Here is a 25286-nt window from a genome sequence, read left to right on the forward strand (position 1 = left end):
CATAACCATCATCCTGTTTGACAGTGACACCAGAAATATCATTCTTACTGTTGGACACCATAACCATCATCCTGTTTGACAGTGACACCAGAAATATCATTCTTACTGTTGGACACCATAACCATCATCCCGTTTGACAGTGACACCAGAAATATCATTCTTACTGTTGGACACCATAACCATCATCCTGTTTGACAGTGACACCAGAAATATAATTCTTACAGTTGGACACCATAACCATCATCCTGTTTGACAGTGACACCAGAAATATCATTCTTACTGTTGGACACCATAACCATCATCCTGTTTGACAGTGACACCAGAAATATCATTCTTACTGTTGGACACCATAACCATCATCCTGTTTGACAGTGACACCAGAAATATCATTCTTACAGTTGGACACCATAACCATCATCCTGTTTGACAGTGACACCAGAAATATCATTCTTACAGTTGGACACCATAACCATCATCCTGTTTGACAGTGACACCAGAAATATCATTCTTATTGTTGGACACCATAACCATCATCCTGTTCGACAGTGACACCAGAAATATCATTCTTACTGTTGGACACCATAACCATCATCCTGTTCGACAGTGACACCAGAAATATCATTCTTACTGTTGGACACCATAACCATCATTCTTAGTATCTGACACAAATCACACAAATTTGGCCGAGATATCAAGTTCGTGATGGGACTCCATCACTCACTTTCCAAGAGGCGCCCACATTTGCTCTGTGATTATCGAAGGAGGAAAGAGAGACTAAACCTGACCAGACGTCTTCGTGACCTGACTTCTGTGTATAATTCCTCCCGTAATACAGAAGAGGCTTTTATTGGGATTACTAACTCGGAGGGTTAGTAACCCAGGGTAAATAAAAGAAATCAGTATGTCTGGTTTATTTTCCCCCTGGGGCTTCTTTCAACCTCTTCTCCGACCCACAGCAATTAGTTAATTTGGTGGTACCTACTTACTGCTAGATGAAAAGGACAACAGGAGTAAGGAGGTTAAGTATCAGGTACCTAACTTAGAAAAAAAACCTGAGTGTCCAAATTTCGAAATATATTTTTTTTCTAAATTTCAATGCTGTTTATACACTGAGGAAGTATTTAACGTACACGAAAGATTTATTTAAGGTCTAAGTCGAGAAAATGAAGTATTTTTTTTTACGTTGAGGGTTTAAAGTACCGATAAAATGATGGATAAAACACATGTGTAACACCCGGGAATCTTTTTCTGAAGACGTTTCGCCCACCAGTGGCCTTTTTTTCAATTTAATGCAGAGATTGTGTACTGGAGAGAGTGGACGATAAGGATATTAGTGTCAGTCCCTCTCCCTCTGACTGAGATTGATCAAGGCTGTGGGACTGATCACCTATCAAGGCTGAGGGACTGAACTATCAAACATTGGCCCCCAGGTGTGGGTTCACTATCATCAAACATTGACCCCCAGGTGTGGGTTCACTACCATCAAACATTGACCCCCAGGTGTGGGTTCACTATCATCAAACATTGACCCCCAGGTGTGGGTTCACTACCATCAAACATTGACCCCAGGTGTGGGTTCACTACCATCAAACATTGACCCCCAGGTGTGGGTTCACTATCATCAAACATTGACCCCCAGGTGTGGGTTCACTATCATCAAACATTGACCCCCAGGTGTGGGTTCACTATCATCAAACATTGACCCCCAGGTGTGGGTTCACTATCATCAAACATTGACCCCCAGGTGTGGGTTCACTATCATCAAACATTGACCCCCAGGTGTGGGTTCACTACCATCAAACATTGACCCCCAGGTGTATGTTCGCTATCATCAAACATTGGCCCCCAGGTGTGGGTTCACTATCATCAAACATTGACCCCCAGGTGTAGGTTCACTACCATCAAACCTTGACCCCCAGGTGTGGGTTCACTACCATCAAACACTGACCCCAGGTGTAGGTTCACTACCATCAAACATTGACCCCCAGGTGTGGGTTCACTACAATCAAACATTGACCCCCAGGTGTGGGTTCACTACCATCAAACATTGACCCCAGGTGTGGGTTCACTATCATCAAACATTGACCCCAGGCGTGGGTTCACTACCATCAAACATTGACCCCCAGGTGTGGGTTCACTACCATCAAACATTGACCCCCAGGTGTGGGTTCACTATCATCAAACATTGACCCCCAGGTGGAGGTTCACTACCAACAAACATTGACCCCAGGTGTGGGTTCACTACCATCAAACATTGACCCCCAGGTGTGGGTTCACTACCATCAAACATTGACCCCCAGGTGTAGGTTCACTACCATCAAACATTGACCCCCAGGTGTGGGTTCACTATCATCAAACATTGGCCTCCAGGTGTAGGTTCACTACCATCAAACATTGACCCCCAGGTGTGGGTTCACTACCATCAAACACTGACCCAAGGTGTAGGTTCACTACCATCAAACATTGACCCCCAGGTGTGGGTTCACTACCATCAAACATTGACCCCCAGGTGTGGGTTCACTACCATCAAACATTGACCCCAGGTGTGGGTTCACTACCATCAAACATTGACCCCAGGCGTGGGTTCACTACCATCAAACATTGACCCCCAGGTGTAGGTTCACTACTATCAAACATTGACCCCCAGGTGTGGGTTCACTACCATCAAACATTGACCCCCAGGTGTGGGTTCACTATCATCAAACATTGACCCCCAGGTGTGGGTTCACTACCATCAAACATTGACCCCCAGGTGTAGGTTCACTACCATCAAACATTGACCCCCAGGTGTGGGTTCACTATCATCAAACATTGACCCCAGGTGTGGGTTCACTAACATCAAACATTGACCCCCAGGTGTGGGTTCACTATCATCAAACATTGACCCCAGGTGTAGGTTCACTAACATCAAACATTGACCCCCAGGTGTGGGTTCACTATCATCAAACATTGACCCCCTGGTGTAGGTTCACTACCATCAAACATTGACCCCCAGGTGTGGGTTCACTATCATCAAACATTGACCCCCAGGTGTGGGTTCACTATCATCAAACATTGACCCCCAGGTGTAGGTTCACTACCATCAAACATTGACCCCCAGGTGTGGGTTCACTACCATCAAACATTGACCCCCAGGTGTAGGTTCACTATCATCAAACATTGACCCCCAGGTGTAGGTTCACTACCATCAAACATTGACCCCAAGGTGTGGGTTCACTATCATCAAACACTGACCACCAGGTGTGGGTTCACTACCATCAAACATTGACCCCCAGGTGTAGGTTCCCTATCATCAAACATTGACCCCCAGGTGTGGGTTCACTATCATCAAACATTGACCCCCAGGTGTGGGTTCACTACCATCAAACATTGACCCCCAGGTGTAAGTTCACTACCATCAAACATTGACCCCCAAATGTGGGTTCACTACCATCAAACATTGACCCCCAATTGTGGGTTCACTACCATCAAACATTGACCCCAGGTGTGGGTTCACTACCATCAAACATTGACCCCCAATTGTGGATTCACTACCATCAAACATTGACCCCAGGCGTGGGTTCACTACCATCAAACATTGACCCCCAGGTGTAGGTTCACTACCATCAAACATTGACCCCCAGGTGTGGGTTCACTATCATCAAACATTGACCCCCAGGTGTGGTTCACTACCATCAAACATTGACCCCCAGGTGTGGGTTCACTACCATCAAACATTGACCCCCAGGTGTGGGTTCACTACCATCAAACATTGACCCCCAGGTGTGGTTTCACTACCATCAAACATTGACCCCCAGGTGTGGGTTCACTACCATCAAACATTGACCCCCAGGTGTAGGTTCACTACCATCAAACATTGACCCCCAGGTGTGGGTTCACTATCATCAAACATTGACCCCCAGGTGTGGGTTCACTACCATCAAACATTGACCCCCAGGTGTGGGTTCACTACCATCAAACATTGACCCCCAGGTGTGGGTTCACTACCATCAAACATTGACCCCCAGGTTTGGGTTCACTACCATCAAACATTGACCCCAGGTGTGGGTTCACTACCATCAAACATTGACCCCCAGGTGTAGGTTCATTACCATCAAACATTGACCCCCAGGTGTGGGTTCACTACCATCAAACATTGACCCCAGGTGTGGGTTCACTACCATCAAACATTAACCCCCAGGTTTGGGTTCACTACCATCAAACATTGACCCCATGTGTGGGTTCACTACCATAAAACATTGATCCCAGGTGTGGGTTCACTACCATCAAACATTGACCCCAGGTGTGGGTTCACTACCATCAAACATTGATCCCAGGTGTGGGTTCACTACCATCAAACATTGACCCCCAGGTGTGGGTTCACTACCATCAAACATTGACCCCAGGTGTTGGTTCACTACCATCAAACATTGACCCCCAGGTTTGGGTTCACTACCATCAAACATTGACCCCAGGTGTTGGTTCATTACCCAACAACAACGACTCAGCTCCGATCCATTACCGAACACCTTCGCGTAATACCATCCATTACCGAACACGCCAACCAGAGAGAGAATAAAACGAATTCCTTTTCTTAAATAATGGACGCAGAGATACTGAAAGCGAGAGAGAGAAAGACAGAACAATTAATCTGGAGGTGAAGGAGAATGGAAGTGCGAGTGAAAAGGTGGAAACAGATGGTGTTGCTACGGAAGCAGCGACTTCCGGGAAGGGATCGTCCCTGAGAGAGTCTTCAAGGAAATAGGGTGAAAGAGGAGATGAAGACAGCCAAACCCCTTTCAAGTACTCTGTTACATGTCTTTTCATTTTCTACAATTCAGTTGTTCCTTGAACTGAATATTATGTAACTATATATATATATATATATATATATATATATGCAATAAGATCACAGTAAACAGGTGATTTTAGAATATGCAAAACAACCACTCTGAAAGAATAGAGAAATTCCAAGCGCTTTCGTGACTACTCACATTATCAAGGAACTAATGTGAGTAGTCACGAAAGCGCTTGGAATTTCTCTATTCTTTCAGAGTGGTTGTTTTGCATATATATATATATATATATATATATATATATATATATATATATATATATATATATATATATATATATATATATATATATATATATATATAATTGTGAAATCACGAAAGCTCTTGAAAGTTCACTATTTTTTTCACAGTGGTTGATTTGCATATTGTGATATCACTCCAGTTCTCTGGATAAACGATCCCTTGAAGGGGCGGACGGAAAGAATCCAATTCCCTGTAAATCATTTTCCCTTTCTATAAAGTGTAAATTCTATGCATTAATGGCAAATTCGAGCTATCTAAAATTTTTGAAAATATATAGAATTTTGTGTCCCATCACCAGAACAAATTCTGAACAATGTTTGTCTGTCACGACAAATTCAACAGGAAATTCCATTTCATTTGTTGTGTTGTATAGGATTCCAAAATATATTGAGTTGCTTTATCATCACTTAGTTATTTATTTTGTTAATGTTACTGCTGTGTTAAGCGTACTGTGTATGTATGTATGTATACATGTATGTTATGTATACGTATTAAGTATGCTGTGCTGTACGTATTGTGTGTAAGTCGTTCTGTGTACGTATATTATGTATGCTGTGCAGGATGTATTGTGTGATTGCATGTCGTCCTGTGTGAGTATTATTTATGTATATTACGCTGTATGCATTGTATGATTGATATTCTGTGAACAAACAAGATGTACATTCTTCACTGACATTAATATATTTTCTCCTTTTTTTTCTTTACAGGATGTCAAGTCGAAGCTGAAAAATAAAACAATATATGCAAATACGAGTTCTCTGCCTAAGCACTGTCTCTGGAACTAGTCGTGGCACGCAGCTACCTCTGGAACCGAAGAAGAACTAGCAGCAGGCGGTGAACCGGCGAGATTAGATGTGATATTTACCCTGAGGAAGTCGGACATCAAAGTAGCCTTGGTCTAGAACGCAAACTAACAGAGGAAGCGAAATTAGGCGGTGCAAGCACAGGCAGGTACAGTCATGACAGAGAACTGAAAATCACGACACTAACAATGGATTAAAATGTTGCTATGGTTTGTGATACATGCAGCTGGGAGAGTGGACGAAGGTGACAAAGGTGAAGGAGAACGTTGACGACCTTCCATTTGTATAACATTACCAGGTAATGCATCACTTGTCCCCTGTATCTCTGTAACTTAACAAGCAAGGGTTAAGCACATGGTGTTATAGAGGTTTTTAATACACAAATAACTCTCATATAGGAGAGAGGAGCTTAGGACGACGTTTCGGTCCTATTAGATCATTAACAAAGTCACACTGTGACTTTGTAAATGGTCCAAGTCGGACCGAAACATCGTCGTAATCTCCTTTCTCCTATGTTGGGGTTATCGGTGTATTGTTCCAGTCACGGTATTGTGACTTTTTTATTCTCTAATGTCTTTTAAATGCAACGTTTTAGAGATTGGAGGAACTAGTTCGTGCTTTGGAGATTTTGGAACTGGTTCGTGTTTTAGATACTGGGGGATCTGGTTCGCGTTTTAGAGATTGGAGGAACTAGTTCGTGCTTTGGAGATTTTGGAACTGGTTCGTGTTTTAGATATTGTGGGAACTGGTTCGCGTTTTAGATATTGGGGGAACTGGTTCGCGTTTTAGATATTGGGGGAACTGGTTCGCGTTTTAGATATTGGGGGAACTGGTTCGCGTTTTAGATATTGGGGGAACTGGTTCGCGTTTTAGATATTGGGGGAACTGGTTCGCGTTTTAGATATTGGGGGAACTGGTTCGCGTTTTAGATATTGGGGGAACTGGTTCGCGTTTTAGATGTTGGGGGAACTGGTTCGCGTTTTAGATATTGGGGGAACTGGTTCGCGTTTTAGATATTGGGGGAACTGGTTCGCGTTTTAGATATTGGGGGAACTGGTTCGCGTTTTAGATGTTGGGGGAACTGGTTCGCGTTTTAGATATTGGGGGAACTGGTTCGCGTTTTAGATATTGGGGGAACTGGTTCGAGTTTTAGATATTGGGGGAACTGGTTCGTGTTTTAGATATTGGGGGAACTGGTTCGTGTTTTAGATATTGGGGGAACTGGTTCGTGTTTTAGATATTGGGGGAACTGGTTCGTGTTTTAGATATTGGGGGAACTGGTTCGTGTTTTAGATATTGGGGGAACTGGTTCGAGTTTTAGATATTGGGGGAACTGGTTCGAGTTTTAGATATTGGGGGAACTGGTTCGCGCTTTAGATGTTGGGGGAACTGGTTCGCGTTTTAGATATTGGGGGAACTGGATCGCGTTTTAGAGATTGGGGGAACTGGTTCGTGTTTTAGATATTGGGGGAACTGGTTCGCGTTTTAGATATTGGGGGAACTGGTTCGCGCTTTAGATGTTGGGGGAACTGGTTCGCGTTTTAGATATTGGGGGAACTGGATCGCGTTTTAGAGATTGGGGGAACTGGTTCGTGTTTTAGATATTGGGGGAACTGGTTCGCGTTTTAGATATTGGGGGAACTGGATCGCGTTTTAGAGATTGGGGGAACTGGATCGCGTTTTAGATATTGGGGGAACTGGATCGCGTTTTAGAGATTGGGGGAACTGGTTCGCGGTTTAGAGATTGGGGATTGATGCGAGTTAAAAGGATTAGTGATTAGAATCTTAGAAAAGCATCTTAACAGAATTTTCAATTACAATCACTGATAATTTACAATATATAACCGAAATACCACGAGAAGAAATTTTGCAAAATAGAAAAAATCTTAGATAACAGAAAATGTTGAGAATATGGAGGAAGTGAACACTCCATTGAACCATCGCTGAGGTTCACTCTCGTTATTATATAAATTTAATGAAACAAAATTTGCATGAATAAACACAATTAAACAGAGACATAAACAAAAATAAAATTATTGTAAAAATTACCAATATTATGTAACTGACCAAAATACATATATATATATATATATATATATATATATATATATATATATATATATATATATATATATATATATATATATATATATATATATATATATATATATATATATATATATATATATATAGATCAACGATATTTATTTCCAGGTATTCCCTGTTAGTGACTATCATGACCGTGGAAGTGTATACTATAGAGGCAGCTGGAGGCAGTGGAGCAGCTGGAGCCTTTGCTATCATGAGTGTTTTGGTCAACACCACCACCACCACCACCACCACCACCACCACTTTCCCACCTACCTCCAACACTGACTACCTTCTTGACCAAAACAACGCTACTGACAACATCACGACGCATGCAAACAGCGTGAGTATACAACGGGCGTCAAGCACGTAAGGTACTTAGACTTTCAGTGTGTGTGTATATATATATATATATATATATATATATATATATATATATATATATATATATATATATATATATATATATATATATATATATATATATATATATATATATATACAGATATAAGTCTTTCGGTGTATAAAGCTTTCTGGGCTTTGGCTTGGGTGGTTAATGGGGTTGAAAACCTGTCGACTACATGGGGGTTACTAAGGCTGTGTGCCACCTCTTCTGCACCAGTTATTGCTTCACGAACTGGTAAGTCACTACCTGGCAGCAAACAATCTGTCCCCTACAGTATCTTCCCAATCAGCTAATCCTGAGATTTTGAATATTGTGAAAAATGTTCTTGTTTGATAATGGTTAAGAAAGGGACGAAATATCATAATTTTTTTTATTTACAGTTTGATGGAATGAATTGATGGGTGGTTAGTTGGTAGGGTTGTTAATTGCTTGGTTAGCTCAGTTCTTACCTGATGGGCTAGGAAGTATAATAGTCTGATGGGGGAACTGGGGGAAGGTTATATCATGCACAGTTTTAAGAAAAGATATGATAAATCACATGAAACCAAGAATTAAGTTGACAGTTTGAGAGCAGTTAAGGGACCAAGAGCCGAGATTTGACCTCCCCTCAGTTACAGTTAGGTGAGTATATTCCTGAGTGTTAGCCGACTATTGTGGGTCGCATCCAGTTGTATAACTCTGTTGTAATTACAAACACTGAAGACTGGACACCACCAACATAACTCTGCTGCTGTAACTACGACCTACGACCACTGAAGACTGGACACCACCAACATAACTCTGCTGCTGTAACTACAAACACTGAAGACAGTACACCACCAACATAACTCTGCTGCTGTAACTACAAACACTGAAGACTGGACACCACCAACATAACTCTGCTGCTGTAACTACAAAGACTGAAGACTGGACACCACCAACATAACTCTGCTGCTGTAACTACGACCTACGACCACTGAAGACTGGACACCACCAACATAACTCTGCTGCTGTAACTACGACCTACGACCACTGAAGACTGGACACCACCAACATAACTCTGCTGCTGTAACTACGACCTAACTCTGCTGCTGTAACTACGACCTACGACCACTGAAGACTGGACACCACCAACATAACTCTGCTGTTGTAACTACGACCTACGACCACTGAAGACTGGACACCACCATCATAACTCTGTTCCTTCAACAATAAATTATCACAATAAACTAGCTAGTGAATCACATCGGAAAATATCGTATTTCTCAGAGGTTGAATCCGTGGCTGACTTAATAACGCTACCCACACCTGAGGATAAACCGCGCTAGTGGATAGCCCATACGAGTGGATAAACCATACTAATGCATAGACCACAACAGTGGATAAAGGTTAGAGGGTAATGTAATCGTGAAGGTTCCCGAGTCTGAACGGTTTTTCCAGTATCTCTTTAGATCTTTCCCAGAACTTGCGTCTCCTACCCTGACCTACCAGATGACCTGTAGTTCTCCAGGGTAGCTGGTCTGCTTCCCCCATGAAGGCTAAACTCTCGTAAAAGTGGAACTAGCCTCCGTTAATAGGGCACGGGTGGCTAGTGTATTTTGCCCTTCAAGAACTGAGGGAAAACAGGGTGTGTCTCGTTGCTGATGTAAGGCTCCTGAAGCAAGGAATTGGAGCTGTTCTCTCCGTCTCATAATCAGACCTGATTGACAACAACAGCAATAATAATAATAATAATAATAATAATAATAATAATAATAATAATAATAATAATAATAATAATAATAATAATGATAATAATAATAATAATAATAATCTGTCTCTTAATGATGGAGGTGGGATCTAGCCTCTCTCTCTCTCTGTATTTTTTGTCTCTGTCTCTTTCTGTCTGTCTCTCTCTTAGGAAATTTACGAAATCTACAGAGCATAAACTTGCTTGGTATTATTCTGTAAATAAGATGTACCAGTCATTAAAGATTGAAACTATTCAAAAATATAATTGGCAAATTAGAACCTACTCCTATAAAAATTCCAATTTTTCTTCTAAATACGATACAGTAGTGTTGAAAATTTGAAGCCAATCGAAAGAGGCATTCTCAAGTTATCGCATGGGAGCCGAATCCGAAAAAATATTCCAATAAAATTAATCAGAGGGTACCAATAAATACCTAAATTTGCATGGACCATTCCTTAATGACACTACATATGTGTGTGAAATTTCAAGCCGATCGGATAAGGCGTTCTCAAGTTATAAATGGAAACCTTGAAGGGAGAGAGGAAAAAATCTGGCCAATACTGAATCTCTCCAGGGATACCTAATGACAAAGGCAAAACTTGTTGTTGTGTTAAACCAGGTTTTAATGACAGTATTAGTGAGCGAATTAATGGTTTTGCTAATTGCATATTCATGTGCCACTGTTTTGCCTCTGTTTCTATAACAGAATAAATCATGACTTGAAAAAACAGGATTAAACAACGGGATATAACAACAAGAAATCGTAGAGAAATAACAATGGTATGTAAGAGCATAAACAAGAGAATATAACAAGAGAATATAACAAGATTTAAGATGAATATAACAACGGCATATAATAACAGTCTCTAACAGCGTAATACAGCAACAGAAAGTAATAATGGAATATTGTATTATCTAATTTAGGGTAATAAATACTGATGTTTACACTTGGAGTGATGTATAAACGCTCTTTATTAATCAAAAATGGAGCAGCAGGCTGGGAACCCCTTTGTGAAGGGATTAGATGAACTGGCAAAGGAATTGAAGACGATCAAAGGGTGTTCCGCTATTCACGTATTCCTTTAATGGGTTCAGCGATATCTCTCTTTTCTGTGAGGGTAAACCAACCAACTACTGGGAAGAATTGGGAACCGAAAGAGAGGGAAGAATGAAAGAAGGGAGAAGGAGAGGGAAGAGAGGAGGGAGAGAGAAGGGTGGAAGAAGAATATGGAATGAACAGGAACACAAGCAACTGAAGGAGTGTAATATTCACTGGTCGAAGAAGCAGAAGAAACAAGAAAAAACAGAAGAATAAGATTGTACAGAAACTTACCCTTAGACTCTAAGGGCCAGTGACACCTACGCTACTCTGAGACCTCTCTCTCCCTGCTTTGGTTGCTCCCTTGCAACATTGCACAGCTCCTGATGACGCACTGAGAAGTGTGAAAGTACTTGAGCTAAAGATTTCCACCCCCCCGTGGCTTGTCCTGAATATATATATATATATATATATATATATATATATATATATATATATATATATATATATATATATATATATATATATATATATATATATATGTCGTGTCGAATATGTACAACTTTGTGATTTTAGCTTAAATAGCAACGCTCTTCTTGCCGTATAAGGCAAGCGAAAATTTGTTTATGCAATAATTTCGCAAAAATCATTTTGAACCTAACCAGGAAAATATATTTCATTGTGTTTATTATTAAATTATTGTAAACTTATGTACGATATATTTAGTTGGATTAGGCCAAATTACATTGCGTTTCCTATAATAAGGTTGGGCAAGTTTTCTAAGGTTCTTTTGGAACAAAATTATTATTTTTTATATTAACTTAAATGAAAAAAAATATATCTTTAAACGTGTAAGAATTTTTTTTAGAAAATGCTTAATTTTAAATGAATTCTTGCTAAATGATATACTTATTAGCCTCTATACCACTGGGAAGTATATTAGCTGTTACCTCAGAGAATCATTCAGGGTAAGACGTTATAGAGGCTTGATCCTCCGTTTCCTAATGTGTTACTTTAGTAAGTTAATTTCGTAACACTGTATTTCGAGAGAAAATCGATGTGATCGAGTATCAATACTTAAAGTAAGAGGTCAATATGGTCGTCTTTGATCCCCTTGAGATGGTAATGAAGACGATTCAATCAGATACACGTGCGGTTCAGAGGCTTTGATCTCTGTGTATTCTAATTACGTTTCCAGCTTTGAGAGTAAGATGGCGCCATCTGTCAACACGGTAATTAAGGTATTTCTCTTATTCCCTAAGTATCTCAAATCGTCCTTTAAAAGCTACGGGAGACCCAAGGTTCACCCATGCTCTCAGGAGTCCCATTATATTTACATGTGTGTGTGTGTGTGTGTGTGTGTGTGTGTGTGTGTGTGTGTGTGTGTGTGAAAAATACCACAGTGAAAATAGGAAATGAACCCTGAGCGCATTCATGTGTTTACATACACTGGGTCAAGAGCTGTGAATCGACCCCTTCAACCACAAGTAGGCGAGTACACATATCCTCAGAATAATGAAGATTTTTTCATGGTATTGTTTTCACCTGCAGCTTCGTGTTTAGGTTTGCAATCAATTCTTTTTTTTTTTTACACAGATCTTGAATGCACACACGTGTTATGAACACGTAAAAAATACATTGAGAAAATTATAGTTAGGTCAACATGGTAAGGTCAACAATGTGACTTATTTCTACTTGGGTTCTTACACTTTTTTATGAATTCTATGAATGTTCACTATTAGTGATGCCAAAATGATGCAATAGTGACACTATGCCACTAGCAATGTTATAATGATACACCATTATCATTTATAATGCCAGAATGATTCACTCTTATTACTGGTAGTGCCAGAATGATACGCCATTACCACTGGTAGTGCCAGAACGATTCACTTTTATCACTGGTAGTGCCAGAATGATACACCATAATCACTGGTAGTGCCAGAGTGCCAGAATGATACGATTATCACTTTGCCAGAATGATCACTGGTAGTGCCAGAATGATACACTAATATCACTGGTAGTGCCAAAATAATACACCAATATCACTGGTAGTGCCAGAATGATACGCCATTATCACTGGTAGTGCCAGAATGATACACCATAATCACTGGTAGTGCCAGAATAATACACTAATATCACTGGTAGTGCCAAAATAATACACCAATATCACTGGTAGTGCCAGAATGATACGCCATTATCACTGGTAGAGTCAAAACGATTCACCAGTATCGCCTGTGATGCCAGAATGATCTCCACATAGGATCAGAGCACATTATTAAATACGAGACAGTCAAGTCATCCAAGCAGGAAGGACTCGATTACTTCCCCCCCCCCACCCTTGCCCCCTGCCCCCTGCCCCCTGCCCCCTGCCCCCCATGACACGGATTTGCTTTCTGTTCTCTGTAGCAACCAGAAACTGAGTGTCTTGGAGAACACACATGTACACCGAGAGGTGTATAGCCCTCGGCATAAATATATACACTAATCTCTATCTTGTTCTCGACTGGTGGTGAACAGGTGACATACGGCCTTAATGACCCTCGTGTAGGTGATGGGCTTTAAATTCCGTTAACCGACCTATTATTCCAATCAATCATGGAAACTGACACTGTTGGAAATTGAGGCTGGGTTGTTTTGCATAATGATTTTTGTCACATGAGGTGCTATTGTTTATTTTTGATCCTGTGGCCGAGGCAGGGCAATACAGCCCCTGACGAGCTGTACTATACCCGAGGCAGGGCAAGACAGCCCTTGACGTGCTGTACTATACACGAGGCAGTGCAAGACACAGCCCCTGACATGCTGTACTATACACGAGACAGTGCAAGACACAGCCCCTGACGTGCTGTACTATACCCGAGGCAGGGCAAGACAGCCCCTGACGTGCTGTACTATACCCGAGGCAGGGCAAGACAGCCCCTGACGTGCTGTACTATACACGAGGCAGTGCAAGACACAGCCCCTGACATGCTGTACTATACACGAGGGAGTGCAAGACACAGCCCCTGACATGCTGTAATGTAGACAGCAGTGTCTGCTTACTCAGCTATGGAATATAACAGAAGCTTCCGCTATGGCGAGTCAGTGAGGAGCGACCGAGGCCTTGTTGGTCACATTCACTGATCGGATTGCATACTTCATGTTCGTGCATAATTTACTAATGCCTCACTCTTGTTTTAGAGTCCGTACGATGTATTCATGTCCTCTTAGTTAATAATGGTGCAAGCATTGGCCACATGCTTTCCAATGATTAAAGGGTCTTCAGGAAAAGGCAAGGATGTCATTGTTGATTTCAGCTGACTGCAGCGCCGATGACTGACGTCACTGTAAGATGTCTTGTTCTGATGATATGTACTAACTTCACCTGATTTGAGACAGAGTGAATTTTACGGGAATCCCTACAAATTCTGCACACACACACACACACACACACGCGCACAGGCCCAAGAGCTGTGAATCGATCCCTACAACCACAATTAGGTGAGTACACACATTTGGTAAATAGTTCTCACTAATAACATTTACTATAATACCGTCTCTTCTTACAGGATAGTTACTGTAGCACGGAGGGCTGGGACAGCTTCCGCCACAGTTACCAAGCACTTCACGGATGCATGTCACTGGTGGTGTGTGTCTTCGGCTCCGTTGCCAACGTTATCAACATGATTGTCCTCACAAGACGCTCTATGCTATCTCCCACCAATGCTGTCCTCACAGGCTTGGCGCTGACAGACCTCCTGGTGATGGTTGAGTACATCCCTTATACCATGCACCAATACGTGTGGCAGGGGCGATCTCTGGCCTCGCAGTACTCATGGGGATGGGCCGTCTTCGTGCTGTTCCACGCGCACTTCGCTCAAGTTTTCCACACCATCTCTATCTGGCTGACCGTCACTCTGGCCGTCTGGCGATACATAGCCATCGCCTTCCCTCAGAACAACACTACCTGGTGCTCCATGAGTCGAACTCTCACGGTTATTGTAGCCGCCTTCTTCTGCTCGCTAATCTGCAACATTCCCAACTACCTCAACTTCACCATTAGCAAGATGGAACACAAAGGGCAAACGCTGTATATTGTGGGTTTCAGCGACCTAGCACAGGCTCACGGAGGCTTAATGAAGAGCATAAACTTTTGGATCTATGCCGTCTTACTCAAGCTGCTTCCATGTGGGGCTCTTACTGGCCTCTCTTATGCTCTCATTCAGGAGCTATTACGTGCTGCGAGGCGGCGCACCCAGCTCATGAAAAGGAATTCATCGGGTCGAGGAACAGATGCCGGCCGACAAGCCGATCGCGTCACTAAGATGTTATTAGCCATTCTTGTTCTGTTTCTTGCTTCCGAAGTTCCACAAGGCATCCTTGGCCTTCTCACCGTTATTCCGGACTCTGGATTTTTCCCGTGTTATCAGAAGCTCGGAGAGATTATGGATATGCTGGTGCTCTTCAACAGTGCCATCAACTTCCTCTTGTACTGTTCCATGAGCCAGCAGTTCAGGGAAACCTTCAGAAACCTGTTTAAGTCTTGTTGCATGTCCGTACTGACACTCCCAGCTTCCAGGTATACTCCCAGCTGGAAAGCCGTACCCTCAGTAGATTCAGGCCGCAACGCGAACAATACTTGTGTTACTCACGTCTGAACAAGTGTCTCAGAAATGATGCTGTATAAGACAGTGTTTGATTCCTTCTCTTCCTATAGAACCAAAGAGTGTTGTTCATCTCTCCATAGAACCACGAAACAATATTTGCTTCTCATTGTATATACTGGGTTAACTTATTTCTTTATTTTATGTTAGAGTAATATTTTATGAGCGAAGGTAAAAGATAATGGTATGTCCCTCCCAAAACTTGACTGTGACAAGACAACATTCGTAATGAATCCAACTTAGTCTCTTTGTTGACACAATTGTGGATTGAGTAAAACCTTTCATACATGAAGTCCCAGCTTTTCTTATATATAACAATTAGTCTGTCTCATCTATTAATGTACCACAGAATATAGATTTAAACCGCAGCAATGTAATTTACAACAAACCCAAACTTTTGATCTGAAATACGACACCCACAGCACGGAGATTTTTTCTTTTATTCTTAAAAAACTGTGTTATTATGCTACTAATAATCAGCAAGGAAAATACACTAAGAATCATGTATACAGTCGTTTATAATTACCGTGGAAACGAGTGTCAGTGTGTGTCAGTGAAGGAACTCGACGAGAGAGAAGCAACAGTGGTGGAGGTGCTACAGTCTGGGTTAATGTGGCAGTTATCACTCGTCTTGGTGATCCTCACTTCGAGACTGAACAACAACATTAATCTTATAATAACGTAAGAGTCTATGATAACCAGACTGTTGGTAGCATTGTTGCGATCTTAGTGTGATGTAAGTGGCTCAGAAAACTTGACAAGATGAAGAATGAGACACTTGTCTGACATTTGGAAATCTTTAGTGAGGAAACTTTTCGCTATCCAGTGACTTCAGTATAATACAGAGAAGAACAATGGAAGATGAGAAAGAGTTTGAGGTAATCAGTCCCTCAGCCTGGAGTCGATGTGTTCAGTTCATCAATCTTGATTGATGGACTGAACACAGACAAATATATATATATATATATATATATATATATATATATATATATATATATATATATATATATATATATATATATATATATGTGTGTGTGTGTGTGTGTGTGTGTGTGTGTGTGTGTGTGTGTGTGTGTGTGTGTGTGTGTGTGTGTGTGTGTGTGTGTGTGTGTGTGTGTTATTTGCTTCCACTATACCTTATCTTATTATTTAAGGGCCTGGATTATTAATCTTGCACAATCTCTGCTCTTATCATAATCCTTTAGTTATTTAACCATTCTCTTTGTTTGTGCCTTCCCGTTTTTTTTAATTTTGCTTTGGGTACACTATAGTAACTTTCATCTACCACCCGAGGCATGATACTGCGTTAGTTGTAGTGGCAAAACTGGTAGTGATTGTGGTGGTGGTAGTGATTGTGGTGGTGGTGGTGGTGGTGGTAGTGGTGGTGGTGGTGGTGGTGGTGGGGAGTCAGATGTCCCCTACAGAGCCCAAGGAAGGACTCCACACTCCCCAACACACTCACTCCCCCTCACACTCCCCACAACAGACCAATAAAACTATTCTTTACAAACAAACGTTTTTCAGTACCCTTGAATCCTGCATCTAAACGTTATATTATGAACGTATCCTCCATGTGGAACATATGCAAATCTAATGTGAGTCCTGCGTTCCACGAGAAACTAATTGGCTCACAACTGGAGGGATCCAGGCTAGATTCCTAGGCAGAGACGCACGAGCTAGTCTCATTACAGCTGCTTCCTTGTTCACCCAGTAGCAAGTTACGTTGTTAGATCTTACGTTTAAGAAAACAGTCTTACAATCTCACCTGTCAAGAAGCAACATCTAATGTTTATAATAACCATAATTTTTTAAGGGGTGGAGGGGTAAGCCAGTGGAAGGAGTCTGCCAGATGACCAAAAGCTCTAGCTGCGGATCATTATACAACAAATACCCTCGTCAGGAAACACTTGTTTCCTTGCAAACTTTACCTAACCTAACGCTAGGTTGTATACACAGACCTTGAAGAACAGATACCAAACTACTGATGACACTCTAAGGCAAATATCTCACCAGACTCAACTTAACTGAGCGTTAGTTGAACTTTTCAAGGCAAGAAAAACTACAGATATGTAAGTATACACAACACTCACTGTCTGTATAAATTTAGTAAAATCCGAAAATTATTGAGAACGTCAAGAGCCAGAAAGAGTCGATAATTCATGTCTTAAAAAAATAGAATGATTGATCCCAAATCTGCACACTGACATTACTCCCTCCCAGAACTGGAGGCTCCGTAGACAATGGAAAATGACCCAAATGTAAAGCAGTGGTGGAACGGGCACATTGTTATTAAATTTAAGGGGAAGAAGTAAGCCCGTTGGAGTCACACAACACCTGAGGAATGACAGGAAATCACGTTCGATTCAAGGAAGGGGAGGACACATCCAGTTCCTTGGATTAAGAGTTCCAGCAAGTACGAAGAAAGACAACTCAGAAAAAGTGTGCAGGGACCAAGACTCTTCAATGTCTTCCCTTATAAACAAGGGGAGAATTGCTAACAGAGTCCCTCAGGTAAGTACCTGACCAGCTGACCTGGTCTGGGACCGGGGGCCAGGTGATGACCAGAACACATCAACAGGTAAGTTGTTAACAAACCCTTAGACAACTGTTATAAGTAAACTGAGTTGCGATATAATGAGTAGCCTATAAATGAAGTAACGTAGGATAACAACTCTTAACCTCTCAATAAACTGAAGTAAGATAACAGCTCTTAGCTTGTAAATTAACTGAGGAAGGATCACCAACTCTTGGTGAATTTAAAACACATACGGTTTATATTGTGATAAAACCAGTTGATGTTAAAGTTTAAGAGTGCTTTATTATGGCAGTAATGGCTTTTCAACATAGCATAGTGGCTTTACAAAATACCAAATGGTTTTACAACATGGCGCAGTAGCTTTACATTATAGTATGTGATTTACAAGATAGCATAGTGGCTTCGATATAATATATATATATATATATATATATATATATATATATATATATATATATATATATATATATATATATATATATATATATATATATATATATATATATATATATATATATATATATATATATATATATATATATATATATATATATATGTATAAAAGGGGAAAACGTACGCTATCGTTCCCCAGATGGCTCTTGGAGATCCTCACTTGATTCAGACGATGAGTTTAGCCGGTATGAGGTAGACAGATCATCAGGGGAGGTGAAGGTCCACAGTCTGCCTATAAGGGAGTCACAGGAGTCTGCCGATGCTACACTCGGTGAGGGAGAGGTATCCCGTGCTTCTCTCACCGCCTCTAATTCCTTCTTTTGCCTTTCAGTTGTTTCGTCTATCATGTAGTTTCCGGTTGAACCCATCTGCTGCAGCTGAAGTTTTGGCATCTATTAAAAAATAATAAGGGTTACTGTGGACTCAGTCTTAATTTGATAAAGGACAAAAAGGCGAAATGAACGACTCTCAAATTAATAGATAGGAGATTGGTATGACGGTGTTAGGTAGTGCAAATATTAATATATAGTATTAAATGATTTTTAAATGATATAGAAGTGAAGCAGAGAAATTATTTGCTAGAAATGAAGGAAGTATACCTTCTTGAGGGACGTAACAGTCAAGACGCCGTCTGGGGACGTCACAGCTGACAACATCTCAGCATCTGATTTCATCTCAGCATCTCCTGACTTCACCTGAGCAACTCCTCGGAGAAGTACATGACCCAGGAGTCTCTTAAAGAGTTCCGTGCTGTGTTTATCATTTTTCTCGGAGAACAGATCTGTGTCATCAAGGAACAGATCTCTCTCACTGAGCACATCGGAGATCCGTTCATCGTTTGTGAAGTCACATTCGTCTAAAATAAACTGTAAAAAATAGTTTATTAACTTCTTTTGAGCTAAGTAATTTTAAAATACTCATCAATTAAGTATTTTGGGTATTTTAAATCATTACATACTTCATAAATCTTAAAAATTTCTTCACCTATGAACTTTTGGCTGCAAATACACAAAGCTCTCAAAAATATGGATGAGAATACAAAAAGATTAACTCTTAGTTAATAAATGTTTCTAAACCAGGAATAATTCTAATTTAAAATGGTTAGAGGTTCACAGTTAAGCCACAATTCACATAAGCTTTATAGCAAGAGCTGTCAGCTATGCTGTCAGTGTGTTTTGTGTAACATTGTACAAGCCTTAAAATTTGTTGCGTTATTGGTTAGTTTAAGATACATGTACAATAGTTGGGTGTCTTTATTGTTGAAACGTTTCGCCTACATAGTAGGCTTCTTCAGTCACTTCATATCGTTCCAGACATGGAGCTGAACTCTTCTACAGGCTGAGGGACTGACCACCTCAAATACTTTTTCTCCAAGGTTGATGGACTGATTACATCTTCATTTCACTACTACACCTGCTGCTCTATATGACTGAAGAAACCTACTGTGTAGGCGAAACGTTTCAACAACCTGATAGTATTTTATTCCATTTTCAACATACGAGAGGTCGTTAAGTCTGCAATTCACCGGTCCAGAATACTTGTAGTATCACCCCCATATAGTAACTTGAGATTGTAGTTCATTAACAGGAACAATCTATGTCTAGTCTGTTAACTGCGATAGTCAACCTCTTGCAACCAAAAAAAATAGCTTTTGCAGTTTTCAGGAAAGGAATTAGATATCATAGGCAATAGCCGCTACACTTTTTCATCTTCTCCAGGATAAGTGCAGTTTGCTAGTTGTGTAAACCATACCCCCGGCCGGGATTGAACCCGCGGTCATAGAGTCTCAAAACTCCAGCCCGTCGCAATCGTGTCATTACGATTTCTTGAGTCATGCTAGTTGTGTAGTTGTGTTGTGGAGTTGGTTCACTGATTTGTTGTCACTTCAGGTGATTGTGGTAGACAACGTCCTGGCTACACTACAGTGTGTAGATGAATGGTTCAGAGAACCGACACGTTGATAAATTAGACACTTGTTTCTTAAGCTGTTACATTTTTCCGAGACTCACCTCTCTCTCAACGTCTTCGGTGCTAGCGCCATAACTGTCTTGCTTTCGACCTAGTGATCGCAGCTGTGTGTAGCGAAGGATGCTGCTTGATAGACGGAACGTTGCATCACGATGCTTTTTACGTAGATGCTCAAAGTCGTCCCACGCCATAAGCATTTCCCTGAGCGCGTCGTCAATGATCTGACGGACATTCGCGAAGAAGGAATCGTGTGAGAAAAGACCCTCACGAAGAAGGGGCAATCGAAACCTGAACAAGTCCTCTTCACATCTATCTATAAAGTCGTTCACTTTGAATGAACTGAAAGCCCTTAGAGAATGAACAATGTCATTGTGAACGATAGCCATTGTGCCGCTCAGCTGCGATGCGCTAAGAACCTCTCGTGGAAGTGCAGAATGGAGTACCCGTGTTAGCAGTGGGTGTGGTACTGACAGGTGTCTCTGCTTCCCGGCTATATACAAACACACTCCCACCTACCCTTGTTACGTGGCAAGAGCGTCACTCCTCTATCTTTAGCACGGTGGACGGTGCCAGCGACGATGCAACATCGTCACCATGCTCAGAAACAGCTTTTTTCATGACGTGGCTTACACTGCAATATTTCTCATTTTACGAATAACTTGCATTATGAAATGCGATAGGAATTTTCAAGAAGGCATTTTTATACTTATCCTACGTTGTTGAATGAGTTGTGTGTTTATATGTAATTTTTTTTTACATGAAGGTAGAATTGCTGGTATCTCTTCTTTCTGTCTCATGAACATGCAAGATAGCAGGTATGTCTTGCTACTTCTACTTACACTGAGGTCACACTACACATTCATGTGTACACACCCATCAGAGTATTCTTCTATTTTCTTAATAGCTCTTGTTCTTATTGATGCTTCCTTTCATCTCTATGGGAAAGTGGAAAAGAATCTTTCCTCCGTAAGCCATGCGTGTCGTAAGAGGCGACTAAAATGCCGCGAGCAATGGGCTAGTAACCCCTTCCTGTATACATTACTAAACTAAAAAAGAAAGTATTTCGTTTTTATTTGTGATAACAGATATCAGAAAAACTTTCGTTTTTCTTTTCAGGTCACCCTGCCTCTGTTGGATACGGCCGGTGCGTTGACAAACAAAATATATGTATGCACACAAATACTACCAGGCCTATGTTACATGATGTACGTCAGGTGGAGGAATAAGAATAGGTGGATGAATTCAATTAGATACAGGAAGAAGAGGAATCTTGCAGGCAAGGGGTTAGTACTCCACCAGGCTTCCACTGACCTTGAGATGTTAATCTGGGCTCTGAAACATTCCCAGCCATCACACAAGGCTGTGTATATACATACACAGACTGCTTGTGTGACGGTTGGTTAGGACACTCGGCATAAATACCAAGTGTTTGTGGTTCGATTCCCGGCCGAGTGGAAATATTGGCCATGTTTTCTTACACCTGCTGCCACTGCTCAATTAGCAGTAAGTAGGCACCTAGATGTTAGTCAACTGTTGTGGGTCGCATCCTGGGTGGGGGTAGTATACCTTAAATAAGGCTTTAAATTAGCTGAGGTTAGATAACAGCTCTTGACCTGTAAAAATGACCCAGAAAACAGTCATTTTTCCTGCTAGTCAGACTGGTTGTGAGTAAACATGGTCAAGACAGAACAGTGCTGTACTGTACACCAACAGTGATAAAGAATACTGCATGTTGTACGACACAGCAATATAGCCGGGCTGCGGTTCGTGTGTCAGCTTGCGTGCGTCCAGCAGTAGCAGCCTGGTTGATCAGACCCTGATCCACCACGAGACCTGGTCTCAGACCGAGCCGCGGGGGCGTTGACCCCCCGAAACCCTCTCCAGGTATACTCCAGGTAACACTTCACGGTACTAAAACACACATCAACATTGCAAAGTTGCACGGTGACTAACACCGCTTCAGTAACTTTCTAAGTTTTATAGTTTCAAAAGGAGGTTTCTAAGTAGGTTCCAGAGTAGGTTCCAAAGTGAGTTTCAGAGTAGGTTCCAAAGTGAGTTTCAGAGAAGGTTCCAAAGTGAATTTCAGAGAAGGTTCTAAAGTGAGTTTCAGAGTAGGTTCCAAAGTGAGTTTCAGAGTAGGTTCCAAAGTGAGTTTCAGAGTAGGTTCCAAAGTGAGTTTCAGAGTAGGTTCCAAAGTGAGTTTCAGAGTAGGTTCCAAAGCGAGTTTCAGAGTAGGTTCCAAAGCGATTCTCAGAGTAGGTTCTAAAGTGAGTTTCAGAGTAGGTTCTAAAGTGAGTTTCAGAGTAGGTCCCAAAGTGAGTTTCAGAGTAGGTACCAAAGTGAGTTTCAGAGTAGGTTCTAAAGTGAATTTCAGAGTAGGTTCCAAAGTGAGTTTCAGAGTAGGTTCTAAAGTGAGTTTCAGAGTAGGTACCAAAGTGAGTTTCAGAGTAGGTTCTAAAGTGAGTTTCAGAGTAGGTTCCAAAGTGAGTTTCAGAGTAGGTACCAAAGTGAGTTTCAGAGTAGGTTCTAAAGTGAGTTTCAGAGTAGGTTCCAAAGTGAGTTTCAGAGTAGGTTCCAAAGTGAGTTTCAGAGTAGGTTCCAAAGTGAGTTTCAGAGTAGGTTCCAAAGTGAGTTTCAGAGTAGGTTCTAAAGTGAGTTTCAGAGTAGGTTCCAAAGTGAGTTTCAGAGTAGGTTCCAAAGCGAGTTTCAGAGTAGGTTCCAAAGTGAGTTTCAGAGTAGGTACCAAAGTGAGTTTCCGAGTAGGTTTCAAAGTGAGTTTCAGAGTAGGTTCTAAAGTGAGTTTCAGAGTAGGTACCAAAGTGAGTTTCAGAGTAGGTTCCAAAGTGAGTTTCAGAGTAGGTACCAAAGTGAGTTTCAGAGTAGGTTCTAAAGTGAGTTTCAGAGTAGGTTCCAAAGTGAGTTTCAGAGTAGGTTCCAAAGTGAGTTTCAGAGTAGGTTCAAAAGTGATTTTCAGAGTAGGTTCAGAGTAGGTACTAAAGTGAGTTTCAGAGTAGGTTCTAAAGTGAGTTTCAGAGTAGGTTCCAAAGTGAGTTTCAGAGTAGGTTCCAAAGTGAGTTTCAGAGTAGGTTCCAAAGTGAGTTTCAGAGTAGGTTCTAAAGTGAGTTTCAGAGTAGGTTCCAAAGTGAGTTTCAGAGTAGGTTCCAAAGTGAGTTTCAGAGTAGGTTCCAAAGTGAGTTTCAGAGTAGGTTCCAAAGTGAGTTTCAGAGTAGGTTCCAAAGTGAGTTTCAGAGTAGGTTCCAAAGTGAGTTTCAGAGTAGGTTCCAAAGTGAGTTTCAGAGTAGGTTCCAAAGTGAGTTTCAGAGTAGGTTCCAAAGCGAGTTTCAGAGTAGGTTCCAAAGTTTCAGAGTTTCAGAGTAGGTTCCAAAGTGAGTTTCAGAGTAGGTTCCAAAGTGAGTTTCAGAGTAGGTTCCAAAGTGAGTTTCAGAGTAGGTTCCAAAGTGAGTTTCAGAGTAGGTTCCAAAGTTTCAGAGTAGGTTCCAAAGCGAGTTTCAGAGTAGGTTCCAAAGCGAGTTTCAGAGTAGGTTCCAAAGTGAGTTTCAGAGTAGGTTCCAAAGTGAGTTTCAGAGTAGGTTCCAAAGTGAGTTTCAGAGTAGGTTCCAAAGTGAGTTTCAGAGTAGGTTCCAAAGTGAGTTTCAGAGTAGGTTCCAAAGTGAGTTTCAGAGTAGGTTCCAAAGTGAGTTTCAGAGTAGGTACCAAAGTGAGTTTCAGAGTAGGTTCCAAAGCGAGTTTCAGAGTAGGTTCCAAAGCGAGTTTCAGAGTAGGTTCCAAAGTGAGTTTCAGAGTAGCTTCCAAAGTGAGTTTCAGAGTAGGTTCCAAAGTGAGTTTCAGAGTAGGTTCCAAAGTGAGTTTCAGAGTAGGTTCCAAAGTGAGTTTCAGAGTAGGTTCCAAAGCGAGTTTCAGAGTAGGTTCCAAAGCGAGTTTCAGAGTAGGTTCCAAAGCGAGTTTCAGAGTAGGTTCCAAAGTGAGTTTCAGAGTAGCTTCCAAAGTGAGTTTCAGAGTAGGTTCCAAAGTGAGTTTCAGAGTAGATTTCAAAGTGAGTTTCAGAGTAGGTACCAAAGTGAGTTTCGGAGTAGGTTCCAAAGTGAGTTTCAGAGTAGGTACCAAAGTGAGTTTCAGAGTAGGTTCCAAAGCGAGTTTCAGAGTCGGTTCCAAAGCGAGTTTCAGAGTATGTTCCAAGCGAGTTTCAGAGTAGCTTCAAAAGCTAGTTTCAGAGTAGCTTCCAAAGTGAGTTTCAGAGTAGGTTCCAAAGTGAATTTCAGAGTAGGTTCTAAAGTGAATTTCAGAGTAGGTTCCAAAGCGAGTTTCAGAGTAGGTTCCAAAGCGAGATTCAGAGTAGGTTCCAAAGCGTGTTTCAGAGTAGGTTCCAAAGTGAGTTTCAGAGTAGGTTCCAAAGCGAGTTTCAGAGTAGGTTCCAAAACGAGTTTCAGAGTAGGTTCCAAAGCGAGTTTCAGAGTAGGTTCCAAAGTGAATTTCAGAGTAGGTTCTAAAGTGAGTTTCAGAGTAGGTTCCAAAGCGAGTTTCAGAGTAGGTTCCAAAG

At 41.3% G+C, this 25286-nt stretch overlaps 2 protein-coding genes across 2 annotated transcripts in view; one reads left to right on the forward strand and one right to left on the reverse strand.

The window, feature by feature from the left end:
• LOC128700145 (G-protein coupled receptor dmsr-1-like) overlaps nucleotides 1-16706 on the forward strand; it is a 110269-nt gene extending 93563 nt beyond the window's left edge. The window contains exons 2-4 of the mRNA XM_053793119.2: nucleotides 5786-6179; nucleotides 8096-8312; nucleotides 14677-16706. Of these exons, the coding sequence (XP_053649094.2) occupies nucleotides 8118-8312; nucleotides 14677-15765 (1284 nt within the window). The 5' untranslated portion in view covers nucleotides 5786-6179; nucleotides 8096-8117 and the 3' untranslated portion in view covers nucleotides 15766-16706. The remainder of the gene's footprint in view (nucleotides 1-5785; nucleotides 6180-8095; nucleotides 8313-14676) is intronic.
• Nucleotides 16707-18837: 2131 nt separating this feature from the next.
• Nucleotides 18838-21204, reverse strand: LOC128700149 (uncharacterized). Its single transcript, XM_053793122.2, has 3 exons — nucleotides 20770-21204; nucleotides 19360-19626; nucleotides 18838-19152 (listed from the first exon to the last, which is right to left on the reverse strand). The coding sequence occupies exons 1-3, from the start codon at nucleotides 21112-21114 to the stop codon at nucleotides 18886-18888; spliced, it is 879 nt and encodes a 292-aa protein (XP_053649097.2). The 5' UTR covers nucleotides 21115-21204; the 3' UTR covers nucleotides 18838-18885.
• Nucleotides 21205-25286: the final 4082 nt, after the last annotated feature.

This window comes from Cherax quadricarinatus, chromosome 74, assembly GCF_038502225.1.
Source record: "Cherax quadricarinatus isolate ZL_2023a chromosome 74, ASM3850222v1, whole genome shotgun sequence".
Lineage (NCBI taxonomy): Eukaryota > Metazoa > Arthropoda > Malacostraca > Decapoda > Parastacidae > Cherax > Cherax quadricarinatus.